The sequence below is a fragment of the Rana temporaria genome, chromosome 5, assembly GCF_905171775.1.
Source record: "Rana temporaria chromosome 5, aRanTem1.1, whole genome shotgun sequence".
NCBI classification, from domain to species: domain Eukaryota; kingdom Metazoa; phylum Chordata; class Amphibia; order Anura; family Ranidae; genus Rana; species Rana temporaria.
Genome location: NC_053493.1, coordinates 366,504,083 through 366,529,091, shown reverse-complemented (window position 1 = coordinate 366,529,091; position 25,009 = coordinate 366,504,083). Strand labels below are relative to the sequence as shown.

Sequence of the window (25,009 nt, the reverse complement as noted above, 5' to 3'; positions counted from 1 at the left end):
ACCTGTTCTTCTGTTTTAGGAAGCAGTTGCCATTCTTTATTTTGAAGTAGAGATTTCTGTTTCCTTAAATTACATTTTTTAATGGGGCACAATAAATTGTTAGTCATAATGCGCTACTATGCACAGCACATTAAGTTTAATACAGCCAAGACAGTTGATTGGAGGAAAGTTACACACCCCCTCTCCTCATAGGTAGAGATTTTCAGCTCTGTTTGTTGAATGGTTTACGGCTCTGCTAATCTAATTATAGCATCCTCCCCAACACAAATTTCAGCCTGCTTTTATCATATATGTTGGGGAACTTGTCAGGAGCTGTCAGGCTGATAACAGAAGAACGAAGCAGGCTACAGCTACTGGACATATTGCTTTGAAGAGAGATAGTAAAACACTGCAGATATATGTGCCCAGCTCAAATTTCATGAATCAGGTTTACATGCACTTTAATGTACTTGTTTTGCAGTAATAAAAACAAGTTCTATTTAGCCTACATAGCCATTACCTTAGTGTCCAGCTTGTTGTATAAAAAAAAAATTCTCCATTCCATCATTTTTTAATTTTGCATTATAAATGGTCTTTATTTGGGAATATGCTGCTGGTGTTAGTATGTTATCCACATCTTGAAGCGTTGCTGTTACATAATATGTATATTTTTTCTTTTTAATGGTATATAAAATGTCATTAGGCAACAAAAATAGATACCTATGTATTAATGTGAATGGTGATCACTGATTGCATTAGAAAAATGTACGTAGAAGGGTAGATACAGGGTGAAGGTTAAAGCGGAGATCCCATTAAAACATTTTTTTTTTAAAGCCAGCAGCTACAAATACTGCAGCTGCTGACTTTTAATATATGGACACTTACCTGTCCAGGGTGCCCGTGATGTCGGCAGTCGAAGGCAAACAATCGCTTGTCTCTTGGCTGCCTCCCGCTGCCATCCTCAGTGAGGGAATCAGGAAATGAGGCGTTACGGCTTCACTTTCCGGTTACCTACTGCGCGAGTTGTGCTGCGAGTCTGGGTCCCCGCTGTGTTCTGGGAGCTGTGTGTCGCCCAAAAGACAGCGGGGGTAAAGAGTAGGCGCCGGAAGTGGCATAGATCACAGAGGTGATCTATGCCTAGAAGTGGGAGCAAATACCGGTATTAGACAGATATCTGCTCCACCCTCCCCCCTGAAAGGTGCCAAATGTGACACAGGAGGGGGGGGGGGGGTTCTAAAAAGTGGAAGTTCCATTTTTAGGTGGAACTCCACTTTAAGGAGGTTAGCTGGGTGAATTCATATCTGTGTCTTCACAGTTTTCACATCCTAAGGTCCATCCAGGATAAGTATTTTTTTTTTTAAACACCAGGCTGAACATTGAGATGAGGGTTGTGTAGAATAAATAGAATTTTTTTTTATTTCTGCAAAAGAAGTACATTAATGCTATATTGGTACATAGGGGAGCTGGAATTTAGAAAAAAAAAAAGATGAACTTAGAATTTAGCAGTGCAGCACAATGATTTTGCCTTACTGCAGGTCTGATGTTAACCACTTGCATTTTCTGATGATGTCATAGGTGCTGACATTTTTAAGGTCAGGTTTTCCACATCAAGCATAAGCTGCGTCAGGCCTCGTACACATGACCATGAAACTTGCTGGGAGATATTTTTTTGCCGAGGAAACCGGTCGTGTGTACATTTTCGTAGAGGAAACTGTCGAGAAGAGCCAAAAAGAGAGCAAGTTCTCTATTTCCTCGACAGCCTAACAAGGAACTCGACGAGGAAAACTATGTGTTTCGCCCGTCAAGTTCCTCGGTCGTGTGTACGAGGCTTTAGACATCCAGATTTTCCATGTATGGCCAGATTTAGTCCTGGATACTAAAGCCTAGTACACACGGGCGGAATGTCGGCCGGCATCTGCCCTGTGTGTATGGCAGCCGGTCCGACAGAAGCCGGCTATTTGGCCGACTTCTGTCCAAGGCTCGTGACCGAAAAGGGTCTGCCATCTGGCTCCCGATCAATGGCTGAGACTGCTAACTGGAGTGTTGTGGTGGGGGGCCACCCCACTGTCAAAACACCATAGAACAGCAGGGGAGATCTCTGTACTAACATCAGATTTTTAGTACAGTGACTCCGACCTGAGCTGTCAGTTTTTTATTTCGTTCAATCCGCTAGGTGTACGAGTCTTAAAGCTTTACAACTGTTCCTGTAACATTTAGTTCCACTGACTTATTCAAAGAGTAATGAAGGTGCAATATCCCACTATGACCAATCTGATTTCAGCTCCATGAAAGGTGGAGTCAGCTCAGTTCAGAGATAATTGCTGATGGTTGACTAAGGAGTACCATACTATATGCTTGTACTTGTAAATTTTCTGTTTTTTTATATGAAAACAAAACATTAAAAAGGATGAATGTGCAGAATTTATATTTATGAATTTACATTATTTTACTTTGTTTAGGTACCGGAAAAGAGCCTTTCTTCTCCCACAAAAACTAAAAGTGCCTCTTTCACTAGACGATCTGAAAACCTAATATCGGCAATGTTAAAACCTGAAAAAAGACTGGTAAAAAGTTTACCTGGCAGTGCTGTCCAATCAAGTAAAATCCGGTAAAGTATTAATGCAATAATACATGTAATAACCACATATTATTGACTTGGCTAGTATACACTAATTAATATGCACTATATTGTCAAAAGTATAGGGATCCCTGCCTTTACAGCACATTTACTTTAATGGCAACCCAATCTTAAGCCTCGTACATATGATCAGATTTTCCGACGGGAATTGTGTCTTGACAGACTGTTGGCCGAAAATCCGACACTCCATCGGACAATTGTGCCCCGTGCACACGGTCGGAATTTCCGACAACAAATGTTCGATGTGAGCTTGTTGTCGGAAAATCCGACCGTGTGTATGCTCCATCGGACATTTGCTGTCGGAATTTCCGACAACAAATGTTTGAGAGCTGGTTCTCAAAATCCTACGCATGCTCAGAATCAATTCGATGCATGCTCATTGAATCATTGAACTTAATTTTTCTCAACTCCTCGTAGTGTTGTACGTCACTACGTTCTTGGCGTTCGGAATTTCTGCCAACATTTGTGTGATCGTGTGTATGCAAGACGTGTGCATGCAAGACACTCCGTCAGAAAAAAATCCACGGTTTTGATGTCGGAATGTCCGATCGTCTGTACGCGCCATTATTGTCGGATTTTCTGCAAACAAATGTTGGATGTCAGGCTTTAAAATTTTCTGTGGACAACGGTCTGTTGTCAGATTTTCCAATCGTGTGTGCACAAGACAAAAGTCCAAAGTACAAACACGCATACTCGGAAGCAATGCTCACCAAACGCAACATTAGCAGAAGGTGCCCAAAGGGTGATGCTAATGAGCTGAAAAAACACGTAGTACGTCTAGTACATCACTACGTTTGTGATTGTTGGCCGACAATTGTGTGCTGTTTGTATGCAAGACAAAATCCAGGCACAAGCCCTTCGGACAAAAGTCAAACGCTTTGCCTGCGGAAAGTCCGATCATGTGTACAAGGCTTTAGTCCGTAGGGTTCAAAACTGAGTTGGCACACCCTTTACAGCTATAACAGCTTCAACTCTTCCTGAAGTGTTTTTTTGAGGTCTGGCTTGCAGTCTCCGCTCCCAAAGGTTTACTATCGGGTTGAGGTCTGGACTCTGTGCAGGCCAGTCAAGTTCCTCCACCCCAAACTCGTTCATCCATGTCTTTATGGACATTACTTGTCCAAATCCTTTGGTGGTGGGGTTGTTTTTCAGGGGTTGGGCTTGGCACTCTTAAGATGTCAGCATACCAAGAAATTTTAGACAATTTCATGCTCCCAACTTTGTGGTGCCATTAAAAGAGAAGCACAGCCAAAGCTCGCTTGGCTGTACTTTTCCTGTGGATCACAGGAGTGCAGTTTGTTTTGCACTCCTGTGACCCTTTTTCAGTAGAGAGTGGGCTGAAGTCCGCTCTCTGCTGATGTCACAGAAGTCGGTCCAGGCTCCGTGTCATCATGACCAGTCAGGATCAGAGTCTGAGCCGGCCGCCCCCACCCCCTCCACAGTCCAGCACTCCAGTGAGCGAAGAGGGGGCAGAGCAGACAGCAGTGACTGACAGACAGCAGCTCTCTGCTCACGGAGCTATGAGAACCGATTGATCAGCATTGTTTGATCGCTCGTTCTCAGTGTTAAGCCCCATAAACACTATCAGTTTTCCTGATGGTTTTCTCTTCAGGTTTACCAAAACCATCTAATATGAGGTCAAACCTTAAGCGTTTCAATTTGAATGCAATCAGGCAGGTCCTTGTACTACATGGTTTTGGTAAACCTGAAGAGAAAACCAGCAGGAAAACTGATAGTGTGTATGGGGCTTGAGAGGCGCAGGGGGACAGATGCAGCATCAGAGTGATTCTGCATCCAGCTAGGTAAGTATGATTCTTAAAAAACAAAACAAAAAAAAAACATATTTTTCTATTAAAATTCAGGGGCGTGTAAAAGCGGGTGTGCCAATACTTTTGACAATATAGTGTACAGCAGCATATTTCCAAATGAAGACCATTTATTATACAAAATGTAAAGATGCTGGCATACCAATCCCCATTAAAAACCCACCACAAAGATTCCTCAGTCTCATACATTTCTATTACAACTTAAATATAATGTAGCTCCTCATACTGTATATATTTCCCAAGGCACATATATCTGTTGCCAAAAATGATGATGTAAATATAAAACATTAGATCAGGGGTCAGCAACCCTTTTCCACTTAAAGTGGATGTAAACCCCCCAATTTTTTTATGTCACAATGTAGAGAATACAATTTCCTATCATCTGTGCCCAGTCTTGCCACACAGAGTTAATCCAGCTCTGAGCAATCCTCTTTTTATTGTTCAGGGAAATAAAACAGACTTCCAGATAAAAACCAAAGTCCTTGCTTGAGTGACAGGTTATTTACATATCTAGTGCACTGCTTGCAGACATACACAGCTTCTGTAAAACGTGCTCAATTCACATCCCCCTCCCCTCTTCCCTCCAGCTCTATGTATATTCTGATGGCTGTTGCATTTTCTCATGGCACTCAACTGTGACTCACCCCATATTTTGAAAACATTTAATCATAACACAGGGGAGGGCACTTTTTTTCAGAAGCAAGGACTTTGGTTTTTATCTGGAAGTCTGTTGTATTTCACTGAACAATAAAAGATGATTGCTCAGAGCTGGATTAACTCTGTGTGGCAAGACTGGGCACAGATGATAGGAAATCTTATACTCTACATTGTGACATCCAAAAAAAACTTTAAGGGCCAGATTCGTTGTATGTGAATGCATGGAGGGCCACATTCATCTGCTAATAAATGAGGATAATAATAAGATACCTAACATGTTATGCTTTAAAATTGTAATAGCGACAAACTACACTACATAAAAATCTCCATAGGCGACGCTTACATTTTTTTCCAGGTTACCAATTTAGAGATACAGAGGAGGTCTATTATTCAAATTATTGCTCTTGCTCTAATGATCACGGCAATACTCACATGTGTGGTTTGAACCCCGTTTACATTTGCGGGTGCGACTTATGTATACTTACACTTCTGCATGTGAGCTTTAAAAAAAATGTAATAAAATTCTTATTTATTTTATTTTTACACTGTCCCTTAATTTATTAATCATGTGCACTGACAGACCAGACATTTAGTGGTGGCAGGTCTGGTGCGGCCCACGGGCCGTAGGTTGCCGACCCTTGCATTAGATCATGAAGTCTTGTTTAATGACAAGGTGGGATACATTCACATTTTCCTTGCTATTATCTGAAAATTCCACAACTGAGTCCACAAACTCAGTGGGCCAGATTCTCGTAGATTGGCGTATCTTTGTTCCGGCGTAGCGTATCCTATTTACGCTACGCCTCCGCAACTTAGACAGGCTAGTGCTGTATTCTCAAAGCTCTTGCTCCGTAAGTTGCGGCGGCGTAGCGTAAATAGGCGGGCGAAAGCCCGCCTAATTCAAATGTGGAACAGGGGGGCGTGTGTTATGTAAAATAACCATGACCCAATGTGATTGACGTTTTTCACGAACGGCGCATGCGCCGTCCGTGGACATATCCCAGTGTGCATTGCTCCAAATATGCCGCAAGAACGTATTGGTTTTGACGTGAACGTAAATTACGTCCAGCCCCATTCACGGACGACTTACGCAAACGACGTAAAATATTCAAAATTCGATGCGGGAACGACGTCCATACTTAACATTGGTACCCCGCATGTACGCCACCATATAGCAGGGGTAACTTTACGCCAGGAAAAGCCTAACGTAAACGGCGTATCTGTACTGCGTCGGCCGGGCGTACGTTCGTGAATTCGCGTATCTAGCTGATTTACATATTTCTAGGCGTGAATCAGCGTACACGCCCCTAGCGGGCAGCGTAAATATGCAGTTACGATCTGACGGCGTAAGAGACTTACGCCGGTCGGATCTAATAGAAATCTATGCATAACTGATTCTAAGAATCAGGCGCATAGATACGACGGCACAACTCAGAGATACGACGGCGTATCTGGAGATACGCCGTCATATCTCCTTTGTGAATCTGGGCCAGTGTGTTCTTTGTCTGTGGAGACAGACTAAGCTTTCTCTCATTTTAAATTGTTCAGAGTAACTTGCAGTCTGCCCGAGGCCTGCTCCAAACGTGTTGTTTGAATTGGGACACAGCAAACATATAGTGGGGTTTTCTCAAATTTCACTGCAAAAGTAGAGATACCCCTCTAGACCCAGCAGAGGGATGCCAAGGGGCAGAGACGAAATCACAACAACTGGTCACATTTCTAGTGAAAAACTGTATAGGGATGCCCTTGCCATGTCCACTGGGGGAACTTATTATAATAAAAATACTATGTCATTATAAATAGGACAAGAATCAGACCCATGAGCTGCTGTGCACCAACTGTACGTACTAGCCTGGCTAGAGACATTGTTGGACCAAAAGTTCATCGCAATGCACCTGAAGGAGGTCTTGTTTCTGTAAGTATTTTTAAAGTATACCAGACTGGGACAGGGAGGGTCATCAGTGTTAGCCTTTCTTTCTTTACTATATCTCACATTGCTGTCATTCCAATATATGGAACATTGTTGTAAGAGGCTAAAACACAGAGTTGACATGAACCAAGAGCTACTGCTGACTCTGCTTCGATGTTCAGTCATGAGACTAGGAGCAGGAAGAGGAACAGTGTTCCTTTAAGTGGAACTAAAGGCACTAAACTTACCGCCTCTGTAATGGTCCAGGTCCCCTGCCGACACCAGGTCCAGGTTGCTTGCTGAGTGTTGGTCTTCAGGCCACTCCATTGGCCGGTGTGGAATGACGTAACCCCTGTGCACGTGCAGGAGTCCGTCATCCTGGCACACGTGGACTGTGCCATAATGTAAACTGAGCAGCACATGCATAGCTTAGTTCACATGCTGCAGAAGACTGCAAGCAGGCAGGTAGGTGTATTTTATTGCAGAAAAGACATTACATGTCTCTCCTGCGATAACTACATGTCTGCTTGAAGTCTTGTGTTAAATTACTTCAGTTCAGTTTACCTATAATAGACACAGTTGTGTCACTTTCCAGTCTATGCAGTGTTCCAATGATGCATAAATCACAAACACAATGGCTGAATAAAATCACAAAAGTAGTCTGGTGAAATGTTCACGTATACAGTATATTTCAGCTGTGTATGTGGCTTTTTTGCCAAAATTCTGCTTTAAAGCACTAACAACCCTCTCCGCCCTTCGCTCTATGCAGCATTCTCACATGGGGGCCAATAAGTGTGCAGCTGACAACAACTGTTAGCCCTATCAGCATGGCAGCCAAGCAGCTAGCAATTTTAAAAGGAGAGATAAAAATAGTATCCTAAATGTTCATTTTAAGACAGGTTTCCTTTAATATATTAATTATAGTTGTAGCAGTACCCTAGTAGGGGCTGCTGAGTGTAGTAGTCTGTCTGTCCCCCTGTCCAGCTAGACACAATTTTCAAGCATCCAGAGACATAAAAGCAGTCCTTGTACTTGTTTTTTATTTTTTATTTTATTTAGTGGAATTTTACTTGGATGGTCATAAGAAACTTAGGAGATGCCCAGGTAACAATCAAAACTGGGACCAACTGTATAAACCACGGTATATACAATCTCCTCTTCTCCTCCTGTGCTTTCTTGCTTGCATACTATCACTCCTCCAGCACATCACTTGCTTACACTCCCCGGATAAGCTAGCACTGTAGGCCTGACACTGGCTCAGCCAGGCCTAAAGCAGATGCCCTTTGCAGGCAGGGACCATGGTCCCCTATGGTGTAGCAAAAAAATAGAATGTTCCAGTACTAGCTGTCCCTGTGGATACTGCTCCCAGCACCACCTCTTCAGGCAATGCCAGCTCTCCTGACTCCAGCTCCCCCTTTCCACTGCCTACGCCACCACAATCCTCCAGATTGGCTCTGCACCACCACCCATCCTAGACTGCCGCATCTCAGTCCTCTCAGGTGTGCCTCCCTCAAAGGCCCGACAGCCTAACACTCCATCTCCAAGGTGCCAAAATCTTCCACCTGATCAACTCCCCCTATTTAAGGAGGCCTGCCCCCTGCCAATCCAGATTGGGGATTGACCAGGGGTCCTCGGAACACCTCAGGCAGCTCCACCTTCCCTCTCCACCTCTCTTTCCAGAAAACACCAGAAAATTCTGGAAAAAAGTTGGAGGTCCTGGTGATGCTACCTGTGAGTCACCCAGCACTACCCTGAGTCACTCCCAACCCAGGTCATAACACACCCAGGCTTGGCTGCCAGCCAAGGGTGCTACATAGGAAACCGCAACTTCATCTTTTTTTAATCTGGCTGATAGCAGTCAAATTGGAAATTATTGTATTTTACTGGGCACACGGCGATTTCTGTAGTCACCTCCTGGTCAACCACTCCTGGGGGAAGAATTGATTAGCTGGATTAGATTTTTAAGGCCCATAATTGTTGTTCTAAGATGGGGCGGAGCAGGGTGCATTGAACTGGACATAATCAAACGTGCTTGGCTAATTACAAGTTTGATCGTTCTCAGGAATGGTTGCTAAGCCACAGAATCCTTCATTCTGCATAACGTTCTGCATAACGTGCAGTTAACGACTACCTGTACGAACTCTGCGGCAGGACAGGTTCTGAGGAGCTTGTTTTTTTTCACCGCGTCAGTGGCTGCTCATGCGCGACTCATGCAGACTTCTGCAGCCATTTGATGAGATCACCAAACTGGTTAGTCGCAGCCAGGGCGCCATCAGTGACATTGTACCTTATGCCTTCTTTCTGGAGCGTGCATTGCATCGTGTCATTGATCAAGCCGTCGAGGAGCAGGAGCAGGAGCAGGAAGATGAGGAAGTCGCAATGCTGGATGGATTCCCAGGGGGGGATACTCCACCTGAGACAAGTCAACAATGGGAGTCTGAAGAGGAGTCAAAGGAGGATGGTGCCGGGGGCAGAGGAGGAGGAGCAAAAAGAGCATGCTTTAAACCTTTCTGGGATCTCTAGTGTTGTCTGTGGATGGGGGACATTATCCTGGAAGATGAGCAGGAGCCAGGCCAGTACAGCGCTTCCAGTTTAGTGCAAATGGGGGCTTTCATGCTCCAGTGTTTTAAGAGGGACCCCCGTATAAAAAGCATAAAGAAAAGGACCAGTACTGGGTGGCAATGTACTTAGACCCCTGGCACAAACAAAACATGGCGGAAATGTTACCACCATCACAGAGGGCTATCAGAATGCAGCACTTCCAGGCCTTGCTTCAAAAAAATGCTGCATTCTGCTTTTGCGTCCGCTGGCAGAGGAATTTCCACTCACAGAGAAACAGTTTTGGGTACCAATCCAACAGCGCCTGCAAGAAGAGGGCGGTTTGAAGATGTCTTGGTCACTAATGATATGAGATCATTCTTTCAGCTGACCTCCGGATCCAACATCAGGGAACACCTAGACCGACAGGTGGCCGACTACATCGGGTTAACGGCCGATGTGGACGCACTGAGAAGTGATGAACCCCTGAACTACTGGGTGGGCAGGCTTGACCTCAATGGAACGGGTGACTTTGCAATGGAACGGGTGGCTTGCCCCTCATCCAGTGTCCTGTCTGAAAGTACGTTCAGCGCAGCGGGGGGGGTCGTGACCGATAAGTGCACTCGCCTAGCTCACAACAGTGTTGACTACCTGACATTTATAAAAATGAATGAAGCATGGATCTCTGAGGAATTCAACACATGTGACCAGTAGACTATGTTTCATTCAAATTCAGGTGAACGACTGTGGGCTAATTTTTGGGGCCTGTAATGGCCGACACTTACTTCTGTATCCGGTGAATAGCTTAATGTACCTCCAGCCACAGAATACAAAGTTGTTTGCTGTCAGGTGAACGCCTGTCGGCTAATTTTTGGGGCTTGTAATGGCCGGCACTTACTTATTTATCCGTTTTTTCACCCCAATACTTCTGGTAGGTCAGTGTCCATGTTGTGGGACTATTTGTGCACAGCTAATAACTATTTGGGGGCTGCAAATATGACCTGCAGGTTTTTAATATTCGCCTGCCATTAAAGTCAATGGGGCCCGCCACGAACTTGCGGTTCACGGACATTTGCGAAAGTTCGCGGTTAGCGTTCGCAAACCGTCCCGACGGATGTTCGTCCATCACTAGTGGGACATCAGTGACCATAGGAGGGACAGAAACCATATAATATTACCCTTAAAGGAGTTGTAAATGTTTGTTTTTTTATTTTCTAAATAGGTTCCTTTAAGCTAGTGCATTGTTGGTTCACTGACCTTTTTCTTTCGATTTCCCTTCAAATGTTTATTTTCTTTGTCTGAATTTATCACTTCCTGTTCCTCCTCAGTGTTCTGGCTGACTAACCCCCAACCAGAACGGCTCGGATGATGGGGGCAAGCTTACTGAGGAGAAACAGGTGAGAAATTCAGACAAAGAAAAAAACATTTAGGCTTGATTCACACCTATGCATTTTTAGTGCTTTTTGCATTTTGCAGATTTGCACTACAGAACGTGTTCCATAGGAAACAATGTTAAACGGACTGTAGTGCAAATCTGCAAAATGCAAAAAGCACTAAAAATGCCTAGGTGTGAATCCAGCCTTAGAAGGGAAATCGAAGGAAAGGGTAAGTGAACCAACAATGCACTAGCCTTTACAACCCCTTTCAGCTGGACACGCATTGGGACTCCCACAATTTTTGGGTTACATATTGCGCCAACCATGTGAACAAAAAAGCCACCCCTCAAAGTGTGGACCTTTGTCAACTTAAAAGAGAAGGGAACACTGCCCCACTCCTATATAGAACAGTTAAAACAAAGGATAGAGGCCATCCACAGATCATCCCCAATGACAGCTTTGAGGGATGTTTTTTTCATTCACGTTGTGGGCGCAATGTGTAACCTTATGTGAATAGCAAACACTACCAGCACTTATGTTATGATTATGTTCAGTGCCAACAGGGCAGAGGCGCAGTGCTTTTGTCAGGGTCCAGGTAGTTATTGGTTAACCTCCATTAGCATTCCAAATGATCGTTCACAAATTTTAAGCATTCTAATGCTCTTGGAAAGCACAGCTAGTATTCTTTAAGATCTGAGAGACAAAAAACTTTACTACCATACTGGGGAATGACTTAACATCAGTTGGTTAACAGCCCAAAACAACACCAGAAAATTAAGTGTTTTATTTTCTGTTTTTCCAAGAATAAGTGCTTGTTATCTACATTTTGCTCCAGGGGTCTGTCCAGAGTACATCTAAGATCTGCAGCTCTAAAATAGCTTGGAATTAAAAGTTTAAGGAGAAAGTAAACTGACTCCCTTATGATGTAAAGTGCGATCCATGAAATATGGTCAATATTAAATACCTTCTTAAAGACTGCTGGTATTGATTGAGAATTCCTGGAATATGAGACTATAATTCCATTACCAATTAGTAATTGTTAGGGGATTGTGTGCAAATAGCTGGAGGCTTAAGGAGCTCTTTATAAATCCTGACTGCTTAGAGATGGATTATGGGGATCTCAAGAAGTGATGATCGTCTTATGGAGATCTAAAAAAAAACAGTGCCAGGCTAGAACTTCCTGTCCCGGTCATATAGCCACTTGATGATCCTTGGTGTGATTCCATAGTTTAGCAGCTTTGCTGCTATTCTGGTTTTGTGCCACTGGCCTGTCTCCCCTGACAACTGTGCTGAGTATCTCCTCAATACAAACAGCCGTGTTAAACTCATGACCTCATGGAATAGCTTGAATGTACTTCAAATAAACTCTTTGCCAGAATAAATAATCCACCCCCAGAAACATTTGATTTCATCAGTCCCTTAATCTAGATTTAGGTCTTCTAAGAAGTAAAAATAATTTACATTACTTTTTTTTAGCTTAAGTATTATCACCAAGAAGTACATGTACGTCAGGGGAAGGTTAAGATTGCTTGCAGGTTGTTTTTTTTTTTACTGTAATATCTTCAGAGTGACCTAACTTCATTGAAAGTCAGAGCACACCCTTTAGAAAATAAGCAAGGGAAGTATCAGATCTCCAGCAGTTTTAATATGTAAAATAGGCTGGAGAGGGATAAGAGCCCTGCATACTGGAGTAGAACTTGCGAACCTCAAAAGTGCCAGCTGGACCATTCCTGTTGGTTGGGAAATGTTCAAAAAATAATTAGTGTAGACCATATTGTAATAAAAATGACCAGTATTTCCCAATCACTGTAGCAAGATAGCCAGTACAGGAACGTGTTATGACTGTACTAGACAATATCAACGTCTGCCCTTTTTACCATGTCCCAGAGAAGTCAGTCATAGGGAATTCACAGCATTGCTGCTTTTCAAAATTATCACGTCTTAGGCCGCGTACACACGATCGGTCCATCCGATGAGAATGGTCTGATGGACCGTTTTCATCGGTCCAAACCGATCGTGTGTGGGCCCCATCGGTTAGTTAACCTTCGGTCAAAAAAATAGGAACTCGCTTTAAAATTGAACCGATGGACGCCTAAGGCCGGGTACAGATGAGCAAACATGTACGATGAAATCGGTCCGTCGGACCGTTTTCACCGTACATGTCTGCCCGGGGATTTCTGTATGGTGGCTGTACTCACCATCATACAGAAATCCGCGCATAAAAACAATACGCGGGGCGTGTCAGCGCCGTCGCCACGACGATGACGCGGCGACGTGGGCGGCCCTGCCAGTTCAATGCTTCCACGCATGCGTCAAAGTCATTCGACGCATGCGAGGGATGGCGGGCGCTCGGACATGTACGGTAGGTCTGTACAGACAACCGAACATGTCCGAGCGGGCAGGATTTCAGCGGGCTGTTTTAAAACAAGTCCAGAAATATTTGCCCGCTGGAAAAAGGCCCTGCAGGGCCGCCCACGTCGCCGCGTCCAGTTTCAGCAGACATGTTCGGTCGTGTGTACGGCCCATAACCGATAGGTCAAAACCGATCGTTAGTATGCAAAAGCATTGGTTAAAAACCCACGCATGCTCAGAATCAAGTCGACGCATGGTTTGAAGCAATTCAGCACGTTGTTGTGTATTACGTCACCGCGTGCTGACACGATCGGTTATTTAACCTATGGTGTGTAGGCACATCAGACCATCAGTCAGCTTCATTGGTTAACCGATGACAACGGTCCTTCGGACAAAACTCATCGGATGGACTGATCATGTGTACGAGGCTTTAGACTTGTACCAAGCCTCAGAATTGTTGCATGAAATAGAGTCAGTTGAAGATAATGAAACAGGGGCTTTTGGAATATAAGAATGGTATGAGTTATCCAGAAGTCTTGGAGTTTGTTGTTAACCACTATGGGCCGGATTCACAGAGACTTACGTCGACGTATCTACTGATACGCCGTCGTAAGTCCAAATGTGCGCCGTCGTATCTTTGAGCTGATTCTTAAAATCAGATACGTCTGAATTTTGCCAAGAAACGACCGACGTAAGTCTCCTACGCCGTCGTATCTTGGGTGTATATTTACGCTGGCCACTAGGGGCGCTTACGTTGATTTAGGCGTCAAATATGTAAATGAGCAAGATACGCCGATTCACAAATGTTTGTACGCCCGTCGCAGTAAGCTATGCCGTTTACGTAAGGCGTACGTCCGGCGTAAAGATAAAACACCTCTATAGGTGGCGCAACCCATGCAAGGTATGGACGACGGAACAGCCATCGTATTTTACGTTGTTTACAAAAGTCGTACGTGAATGGGGCTGGGCGTAGGTTACGTTCAAGTCGAAAGCATTGAGCCGACGTATCTTAGGGAGTATATGCAACGTGATTCTGAGCATGTGCGCGCATTCAACGTTCGTTCGGGAATTCATTTACATGTGGTCACGGCTAATTTAAATACAACACGCCCACTACCTTCCTAATTTGAATTAGGCGGGCTTACACCGGCCCATTTACGTTACACCGGAGCAAATATGGGAGCAAGTGCTTTGTGAATACTCAGCTTGCCTCTTAATGTTACGTCGGCGTAGCGCATATGAGATGCGCTACCCCGGCAGAAAGATACGCAAATGTACCTGAATCTGGCCCTGTATGTCTAACAACTTTACCTCCTTTCTTGACCAGAGCTATATCCTCTTCTCAGGTCCCCCATTGGCAATCCTGGCTCCTCCCTCCACAAAGCTTGTTCCCGAGCCATCTCAGTGTGACCATTGGCTCTAATTGTACCCACTGCTGTCTCTAAGCCAATGAGGAGGAGGGAGAGAGACGAGAGAGCTTCTACTCAATCTGCCATTCCCATTCCCCTATTTACAGTTCCTTGACCCCCTTTCCTCCCCTTCTTCCCCCCAACCCCCCCTTTCTTTTTTTTTGTTTAGAACAGACCGACTACGCCACTACTTGGAGGTGAGGGGTCGACTCTGCTACCTTCTAACCATCATATGCTGTTTACCGTTAAATGTTTGTTTTTTGGATTCTTACTGGAGCATATCCCTCCACATACCTTATCTGCTCACTTAGCATTGGTGTCGAGTGGATGACAACTGTTAACTTTCCCCATGGTTCTAGTTCCTCCTTTTGTTGCTTGTATATGCATATATTTGGTATAAGTCTCAGTATGGCCCACCATCAGTTTTTTCCTGGTTTTGTTGCTTGTTTGTTTGTTTTTTATGTTTATTTCTATTGGGCTCATCCCTTTTGTACTTTTGAAAACTTTAAATAAAGAATCAAAACAATTTTTTTTTCCGCATTACATGTTTTCACTTGCCAACTGCTTAGATCACATGGGCTCAATTATCATTTCTTTGCTGATGACACTCAGATATGCATCCACAATAAACCAGATTCTACTTGTGACAAGACTGAAGTCATGCGTATTGGCATTCTCCCCCCCCCCCCTTTAAACATGTAAGGCCAGTCCTGGAAGCCTATCTACAAATGGCACTGTACTTGAGCTTCAGTATAAATTGAAAAATCTAGGGCTTATTTAACCTTTGATCCACATGTACACAATGGGGCAGATCCACAAAGATCTGCCCCGGCGCAGCGTATCTGAGAAACGCTACGCCGCCGTGACTTACTTGTCCTCGGTTCGAATCCTGAAAGAATTTGCGCCGTAAGTCACAGCGGCGTAGTCTAGCTCTGGCGGCGTAACGGCGTATAATTCAAATCTGCGATTAGGGGGCGTGTTTCATTTAAATGAAGCGCGTCCCCGCGCCGAATGAACAGCGCATGCGCCGTCCCTAAATTTCCCGCCGTGCATTGCGCTAAATCACGTCGCAAGGACGTCATTTTTTTTAACATAGACGTGAATTACGTCCAACCCGATTCACGGACGACTTACGAAAAAATTTTTTTTCAAAATAAACGCGGGAACGATGGCCATACTTAACATGGCAAGTCTAACTATAGGCGACGAAATGCCAGCTTTAACTATATGCCGGAAAAAGCCGACTAGAGATGACGCAAGAGAATGCGACGGCCGCGCGTATGTTCGTGGATCGTCGGAAATAGCTAATTTGCATACCCGACGCGGAAAACGACGTGAACGCCACCCAGCGGACGCCGAAGTATTGCATCTAAGATCCGAAGGCGTACGAAGCCGTACGCCTGTCGGATCTAACCCAGATGCCGTCGTATCTTGGTTTGAGGATTCAAACCAAAGATACGACGCAGGAAATTTGAAAGTACGCCGGCGTATCAGTAGATACACTGGCGTACTTCCTTTGTGGATCTGCCCCAATGGTGTCAGAACATCGTTTTCCCACTTGAGAAACATTGCTCAGCTGTGTTCTATACTATTGTACACTGTAGCTGAAATGCTCATCCATACATTTGTGTTCTCCCGACTTGACTACTGTAATGCTTTACTTGCTGGTGTACCTAAATCCAATATTAATCAACTACAATATGTCCAAAATTCTGCAGCCAGAATCCAGACTAAGTATGGGACATATGGCTATATTACCCCTATTCTGGAGTCCTTGCACCAGCTGCCCATCAAGTTTTGCATAGACTTTAGAATCCTCTTGCTCACCTTTAAGGCTCCTAATGGCTTGGCACCCCATTATCTGTCTTAACCCCCCCCCCCCCCCATTTCCTGGAATTAAGCCACAGCAGGATCTCTGGTTTAAGTTAAAGCTGTCAAATTTAATTTATTTATTTTTGGCTCAATTTAATTAGAATGGAAGATTCTTCCCCCCCCATATCCTCCTCTCCTCAAATTCTGGTCTTCTGTGTATCTCCCCTACTCACCTACACTTAATGGGAGATAGAGCCTTCTCCTGCTATGCCACAAAACTCTGGAATTTATTTCCAAAGAATATCAGAGAGTCATCTTCTCTAAACCCATTCAAATCAAATCTAAAAATATTTTTCTTTAGACAAGCTTTCACGTAATTATTCCTTTTTTCCCTCGGTTTTACCCTGTGTATATCTTGTGTTTTTGTTTCTCTTTACATTGTAAAGCGCCTCGAGAAGCTACCTTTGAAGTCGCTATTCAAAATGAAGTTTATTATGATGATTATTATTATTATAATTTAAATTTGATAAAAGTTTTACCTGCTCTATCCAAAGATTTTGGCTGAAATGCCACGTTAATGTAAAAAAAAAAGAACGCTGTCTACTTTAATACATATGTGAAAGGGTTTGTAATTTTGTTCAGCCATGTTTGTGATCCAGGCACCATAGCCAGGTAGTACAGCCAGGACCTGGACCTGCAATATAGAACAGCTTTGTGTAAAAACACACCAAGCCTGCGGTGGAGGTCTGCTTTATAACCACGTTTTTGAAAGCTTTTACTAACATAAGGTTTAAGTTGCAAGCTTTAAAATAAGGAAATATATGTATCTTTATTTTAATCATGTGACTATGTTTTAAATCTCATTGGACTGAGCTAAAAAAGAAACTATCACTTTTGGAAAATAACTTTCCTTATTATGGTGTGTTAGCTTTGTGAATTTGACCTATAAACTGTTGTTTCACCAAAATTCTCTCTCTTTTTCTATTCCCCTGCAGTTTAGCTTTTATGTAAGGAAAATACAATTTTTACCTGGCTTTAGTGCTTCATGGAGCTAATGTATTCTAAAGTATATATATTTTTTAATTTATTAGACCTGGTAACCTTATTTTTGTTATTTTTATGTTATTTCTTTCACACTCACTCATTCATCTTAATTTATGGGATATATGTGCCTGTATTGTGTGCTTTCAGCATGTGGACACAAGCAGCAGCGTTCTGAAGAGCTCCAAGATGGAAGAAATGCTGCAAGCTCTCCACTATGACTGTCGTGCTGGTTATTTCTTTGCCACATTCTGTGAACAGTCAGGAAACAAGGTATGCAGAACAGCACTGGCCGCTAGGGGCGCTTCCGTAGATTTACGCGTAAAATATGTAAATGAGCTAGATACGCCGATTCACGAACGTACTTGTGCCCGCTACGCCGTTTACCTAAGGCTTGCGTCCGGCGTAACGTTACCCCTGCTATATGAGGCGCAGCCAATGTTAAGGTATGGACGTCGGAACAGTTGTCAAATTTTATGTCGTTAACGTAAGTGTTACATGAATGGGGCTGTGCGTAGGTTACGTTCACGTCGAAAGCATTGAGCCAACGTTTCTTAGAAAGTATATGCAACGTGATTCTGAGCATGCGCCGTACGAACGGACATTTATTTACATGGGGTCATGGCTAATTTAAATGAAGCACGCCCCCTACCTGCCTATTTTGAATTGGGCGGGCTTACGCCGGCCTATTTACACTACGCCGGCGCAACGTACGGCGCCAGATCTTTGAGAATACTGGTCTGGGCTCCCTATTTTACGTTGGCGTAGCGCATATGAGATGCGCTACGCCGGCCAAAAGATGCGCCAAGCTACCTGAATCTAGCTCTTTATCTCTAAATATCACCCAAACCGTCCTCTTTGCTCCTCTTAAGAACTTCTGTTCTCTAGCTCTCTTGTCACCTCCTATGCTCACCTCTAGGACTTTGCCAGAGCCTTGTTTCCCCTCTGGAACCCAATACCCCTATCCTTTCAGGTATCTTCTACTCTTTAGGGAGTTCTAGCCCAACTCTATCTAAAAAGTGGAGTTTTACTTTCTCCATTAACTTATCCCCCCATAGTCATTTCCTATGGTGTCACTTGTTCCTCCCTTTAGATTGTAAGATCTCAGGAGTGGAACCCTCGGAACCCTCCTGCATTAGATTGGATTGTAACTGTCTCTATTAATATTGTAAAATACTGTGCAAACTATTGACACTATATAAATCCTGTATAATAATAATAATAATAATAATAAAACACATTGGGATTGCTGTGGCCATGGCTAGAACCACACTCCCAGCAATCCAGCAGTATTCTGAGATCTGCTGCATTCCCGCTGCACACCAGTTCCTGCACCATCATTTTTATCTGTGATGTCATCAGGAGGTTAGCTGTCTCTTTCGGGTTCTTGCACCTAGCCCCCTGAACATGCAGTGTGGCATATCATCAGGTGGTCAGCTGCATATACCAGGAAGAAACAGTTGGCTCCCTTGATGAGCCGAATTTCATATGAAGTAGCATATCCTGCAGGCATCTGGGATGCACGTTGTGGGTATCCTAATAGGCAGCAGGCAAAGTGACACATCATTCTCACCTAGGTGAGATCCTAGGAAGTGGAAGGAGATTTCCCTGAAAAGGGTATTTAAAAAAAAAAGAAGAAAAAAGTAATTTGCGATTTGGAGAGAGCAGGGGCTAGGGATAAAATAACAGAAAGTGTTAGGGGAGAGTGAAGGTCTGCCTTCATTTCTAATTAATTTGGAACTCATAAGTCAACGTGTTCTAGCACTGCCACCAGACAATTTGGATAAATGTATATATTTCTTTATTGTTTATTATTATTTTTCCATTTCAGCTGTGGGAGTGTGGCGTCAACTTCTGGTTTGATCTACAGTCCTATCATCACTTGTTTTACCAAGAGACTCTTCAACCTTTTAAACTATGCAGACAATCCCAAGTAAGTGGTAAATCTCGAGAATGAGATGTTTTGTGCCGAGAATGACTAGATTGCATAACATTCTTCAGCGTTTGTGACTCTTGTGAATTCCACTAAGGGAATATTGTCTTAGTTTGTGAGATGAACCCCAGTCTGAACCAAAAACACATGATGTATGCTCCTATCAAATCTCCTGAATGTCAACACAAAAAAAAAACTTAAATTGGGCCTGTGACTTTATCTTACATTATTTGTATTCGGTTATCAGAATATAAAAAATTAAAAGAAAAATGTCATTCTGTCAGATACTGAGCCAGCATTCTTAAGGAAACAAATGAAACTCTTGCATCTGTTATTATATTATAGTACTATTGCATGTCCACCCACTTTGACTGTAAATTGGCAAAGTAGGTTTTAGGATTTGAAAAAGTAACTGTAATGCGCTACAAGTAGATTCTTTAGAAAAAAAGAATGGTTTATGTTGCTAAAATGTCATCATTAAAATGGAATTCTGGGTAAAAAAACATTTTATGCAAAGGTTTGCATTGACACGAGTAATAATACAGATGAAAACAGTTAAACAATGAGGAATTTGCTGTACCATTATGAACATTATAAGTAATTTACACTCATAAGGCACCAGAAGAAAAGGAAATATACACACAAAAATAGAGGGTGAACAGGTTACAAATAAGCTGGTAAACACATACTCTAGAGAGGGAATGGTTTCAGTTACACGCATACACTCTGGTAGGTACAGCGTCTTGTTCCAACCTAGTCCAAGATTGACCCGATGGGGGAATGTCAACAAAAGACGTATCTCAATTGATCACTCTAACAAGACTGATGCGCTTGAGATGCATCTGATTCCGATTTCCACATACCTGATGCCTGTAGACTGTGGCCTAGGATGGAAAACACACTTACCCACACAGTAGGTTACTGGCTGTCAATAATATGTTCCTATGTTTAGTAAAATGTTCAAGACTCCCATCCTGTCTAACACTCTTGCTGTGCCCTCATTATCACTGCCCCTGCATTGTGTGCATCTCGGTGTGCCTCGTTGCTTATAACCCCCAATCTTGCTAGTTTAATACCAGGGCTAGCAAAATGACACAAGATAGTTGGTCTGGGGTAACAGGAAGTATAAATTCTGCCCTGAAAATCTCTTCTCTTATGTGTAGGCAGGTGATATGGGAATCTGTAAAACTTAGCCAGAATGTAGTAGAGGTATCTTTCTGGTTATGCAGTCAGGCCTATATGCCTATATCACAAAATTGGCTGAACAGAATTATAAATATTTTGGCAGGTAAAATAGTTCAAATTTTTTCAACTTATTTAACTGTTTACCTGGAGTTTCACTTTATTCCCATACAATCATCTATTAAAATCTATTTCTTCGTTTAGGGAACACATGGGCTCCAAAGGGGTAAGATCAGGTATGAGCGTTGAGGCAGTTCAAATTCATATTCATGATAAACAGCCATGGCTTAGGTGTGGCTTGGAGTGTTGTTATAGTGAAACAACTCTCCTCAGTGCAAATCCCTAAAATTTTGTTGAAGTTCCCTTTCAAGCTAGCTTAGTATTCTCCAGTAATGCTTTGGCTAACACAAGGTAATACACCATTACCCTCCACAGTGGCGTCACTAGGGTTGATGTCACCTGGTATGGTAAAATTTGGTGTGTCCCCCCCCCCCCCAGGTCAGGCTAGCGCATCAGCACAGCTCTCCTCCTGTGTAATCCCCCTAATGGAACCCCCCTGTGCAATCCCCCTAATGTAACCCCCCTGTATTCTCCCTAATGTAACCCCCCTGTGCAATCCCCTTAAAGTAACCCCCCCTTTGCAATCCCCCTAATGTAACCCCCCTGTTCAATTCCCCATATGTAACCCCCCTGTGCAATTCCCCTAAGCAATACCCCTAATGTAACCCCCCTGTGCAATCCCCCTAATGAAACCCCCCTGTGCATTCCCCCTTAATGTAACCCCCCTGTATTCTCCCTAATTTAACCCCCCTGTGCAATCCCCCTAATGTAACCCCCCTGTGCATTCCCCCTTAATGTAACCCCCCTGTGCAATTCCCCTTAATGTAACCCCCCTGTGCATTCCCCCTAATGTAATCCTCCTAATGTAACCCCCCTGCAATCTCCCTAATCTAATCCCCCTAATGTAACCCCCATCTGCAATCCCCCTAATGTAACCCCCCTATATCTCCTCTCCCTACAGTCACAGACCTCAGATCAGCGTGTTCTGTCCACATAAATGTTCCTTCTCCTAGGCTACTCCTCCTCCTGTTGTGGATATACTGTCAGTGTGGAGGAGGAGATTAGGCTCCCTCGGTCTGAGGAATGTATTTGTTTTGATAGGCAGCCGACACCTCTCCACACCTGCCTGAGTGTCAATAGGCGATTGCAGTGCCAGTGTTCCCAGAGGACATTTGAGCGCTGTGCACACTGCACTGGGCTATGGCACTCCGGAGCTGTCTGCCACACAAAACAATTCTTACTCCTCCTCCCCGAACATCGTGAGGAGTGAAGGAGATACTCGAGTGCGCAGGGGAAGGGGGAAGAGGAGAGAGCCGCAGCGCCTCTCTCGATCCAGTGCCGTGACGGGTGTAACCCCTCGGGTGTCTCTCGGGTGCGGCCCGCACCCCACACACCTGTCTAGCAATGCCACTGACCCCCCACTGTACATTCTAGTAAACTGAACATTCTTTAGAATGGACAATCTAGTATGCTCATGTGGTTTTGTTATTTTGGCACTGGGATGAAGTGGTCTCCCCACGTTTCAACCCGATACAAACTGCTGCAGAAATATTTCTGCATTGCCTCCAGACTCTACAACAGGGGTGTCAAACTCAATTTCATCGTGGGCCGCATCAGCAATATGATTGTTCTCAAAAGGGCTGGTTGTATCTGTAAGATTAGATGTCCAGTGCATCCCCTCCCCTTACATTAGATGTCAAGAGCCATCCCACCATCAGAAGATGAGTCCCCAACTCTCACTTACTTCACATCCCCTTTCCTTACGCTGCTCCTGGGAAAAAGCTGGATGCATTGCTTGAAAGCAGAAATTAGGGGTCTGAAGGAGGACCAGAGGAGTGCTTGGAGCTCTCCTGCAGGCCACATGAAATGGCCTGGAGGGCCTTGTGTTTGACACCTGTGCTCTGCAAGATTGTGCAGTGGCATGGCTCTGTCTTTTCTGTCTGTTCTGCAAATACCCTGAGCGCTTACATTTCTATTGTTATTATCTTTTTTTTTTTGCTTGGTTCTCTCAATCATTTTCTAAGCCATGTAAAGACATAATATTATATCATAGAAATTTAAAAACCTATAATTAATCCTTTATGGACAGGCATAGAACATTAAAGAAACATTTATTAAGGGATATACAGAGGCTACCATTGCTAACATCTCGTTCTGCAAATTCTAGTTGCTTGACTGTCATACTTTGGCTTCAATATATAGAATCACTAACCTAGAGGCAGGGCCGGTGCAAGGATTTTTGTATACACAGGCAAAGGTGCATTTTGCTGCTCCCCCACCATCATCCGCCCGCCACCCCCCTCCTGCACTGGTACCTCTTTCATGTTGTGCCCATAATGTCATGGGGCGGAGTATGGGGAATGTCACACAGCATTAAAAATGTGCCACTAAATGGCAGTATGTATTGAGAGGGCAGGGTTATGCATTCACCAGAGAACCTATTTTTTCACAATGCAGTTGGGTTTTTTAAGGAAATATCAGAACCTTGATGCCTCACATTTGAAAGAAGAGGTTAGAAAGATTCATTAGTCCCTTTCTCTGCAGCCTCAGCTGCACTGGACAGTGAATGGACAGAATCTTTGTACAGAGGTTCCTGTCATTCACAAACTGAAGCATAGTAAAGTTTACTATGCTTTAGTGATGAATAGACACAGGAGCAATTAATACATTCGCTACTGTGTTCATTCCCAATTCCAACTAACATTCACTGATTACTTCACCTTACAAAACTTTCTGTACAATATTATTATGGTCATTATTATTATAAAGGATTTATATAGTGTCAACAGTTTGCACAGCACTTTACAATATAAAGGGAGACAATACACAAATAGTACAATTAAAAACAAGAGGGTTAGAAAGGCCCTGCCCCTGGAAGCTTACAATCTAAGAGGGAGGGGCTGATAAATCAAAAGGTAGCCACTGTGTGGGATGAACTAATGAGGGAAGTAGAAGATTTGGTTGTTAGATGGAGTCAGGATAGGCCTCCCTGAAGAGTTGGGTGTTCAGGGATCACCTAAAAGTGGACAGAGTAGGAGATAACTGGACAGCTTGGGGTAGTGAGTTCCAGAGGATGGGAGAAGCTCTGGATAAGTCCTGGAGATGAGTGTGGGAGGAGGAGACAAGGGAGCTAGAGAGCAGAAGGTCTTGAGAGCAGCGGAGAGGAGGGTTTGGGTGATATTTAGAGATACGATTGGTGATGTAGCTCGGGGCAGAACTGTAAATGGCTTTGTATGTTATTGTTAGTGTTTTGCATTTTATTTGTTGGGCAATGGGAAGCCAGTGACGGACACTGAATAGTTGGTAAGGTGGATGAGTCTGGCAGCAGTATTCATGATAGACTGAAGAGGGAATAGCTTGCGGAGAGGTACGCCAATGACGAGGGAGTTACAATAGTCAAGAAGAGCGATAATAAGGGAGTTAATAAATTGCTTGGTGGTGTCAATGGTTAGAAAGGGAAGTATTTTGGAGATGTTTCATTGGTGAAGTCTTCACGATTTGGACAGTGATTGGATTTGGGGCTGAAAGGACAGGTCAGAGTCTAGGATTACACCTAGTACTCTGGCATGGGGGGGAGGGACTGATGGTTGTATTATTGATCTTGATGGAGAAGTTGGAGGGGGGCATAGGCTGGAGTAAAAATTATGAGCTCAGTTTTACAAAGATTGAGTTTGAGGAAGTGGTGTGACATCCATGCCGATATGTCAATTAGTAATGCGAGAGGAGACTGAAGGAGTGAGTTGAGGAGAAGAGAGATAGATTTGTGTGTCGTCAGCATAGAGGTGGTACTGGAAACCATGAGAGTTTATTAACAATATAGGGGGACCTTAAAAACATATGCCTTTGCAGCTTCCCATGTCATTTTGACATTTCCAACTTTTTTATGTCACTATCGATGAGCATCACCATTATAAGGTACAAGTCTGTTAAAGTGTGATAACAATGAATGTGATGCACTTCCCATTTAGCAGCCACTATTCCAGGAACCTTTATTTTCATTGCTGTTACTTGGGTGACATGCCATAATTGAAGGCAACGTCTTATCAGACCTTGTCAGGAGGCCATTTATTAATGAAGATGAGCTAAGGACTGGAGTTGAGTAGCCAAGGTCCTTGCCGGGTTTAGCAAGAATCAAGCATCTAAGCCAAAAAGTTGAGCAGGGACATAATCATAATCAAAGCCAAGCTCAGCAGGCATTCTAGCAAGGCCAGGCTCCATAGGTGGTATATAAATCTAGGGAGACAAAAGGTCAGGGATAAAATGGACTAGAAATGGGGAGGAGTCATGAGTAAAAACAAAC

At 43.6% G+C, this 25,009-nt stretch overlaps 1 protein-coding gene across 1 annotated transcript in view; it reads left to right on the top strand.

Annotated features, from left to right (window-relative positions):
- RGS22 (regulator of G protein signaling 22) overlaps positions 1-25,009 on the top strand; it is a 169,180-nt gene that overhangs the window by 70,074 nt on the left and 74,097 nt on the right. The window contains exons 11-14 of the mRNA XM_040354637.1: positions 2,439-2,587; positions 6,901-7,012; positions 17,685-17,807; positions 19,366-19,467. Of these exons, the coding sequence (XP_040210571.1) occupies positions 2,439-2,587; positions 6,901-7,012; positions 17,685-17,807; positions 19,366-19,467 (486 nt within the window). The remainder of the gene's footprint in view (positions 1-2,438; positions 2,588-6,900; positions 7,013-17,684; positions 17,808-19,365; positions 19,468-25,009) is intronic.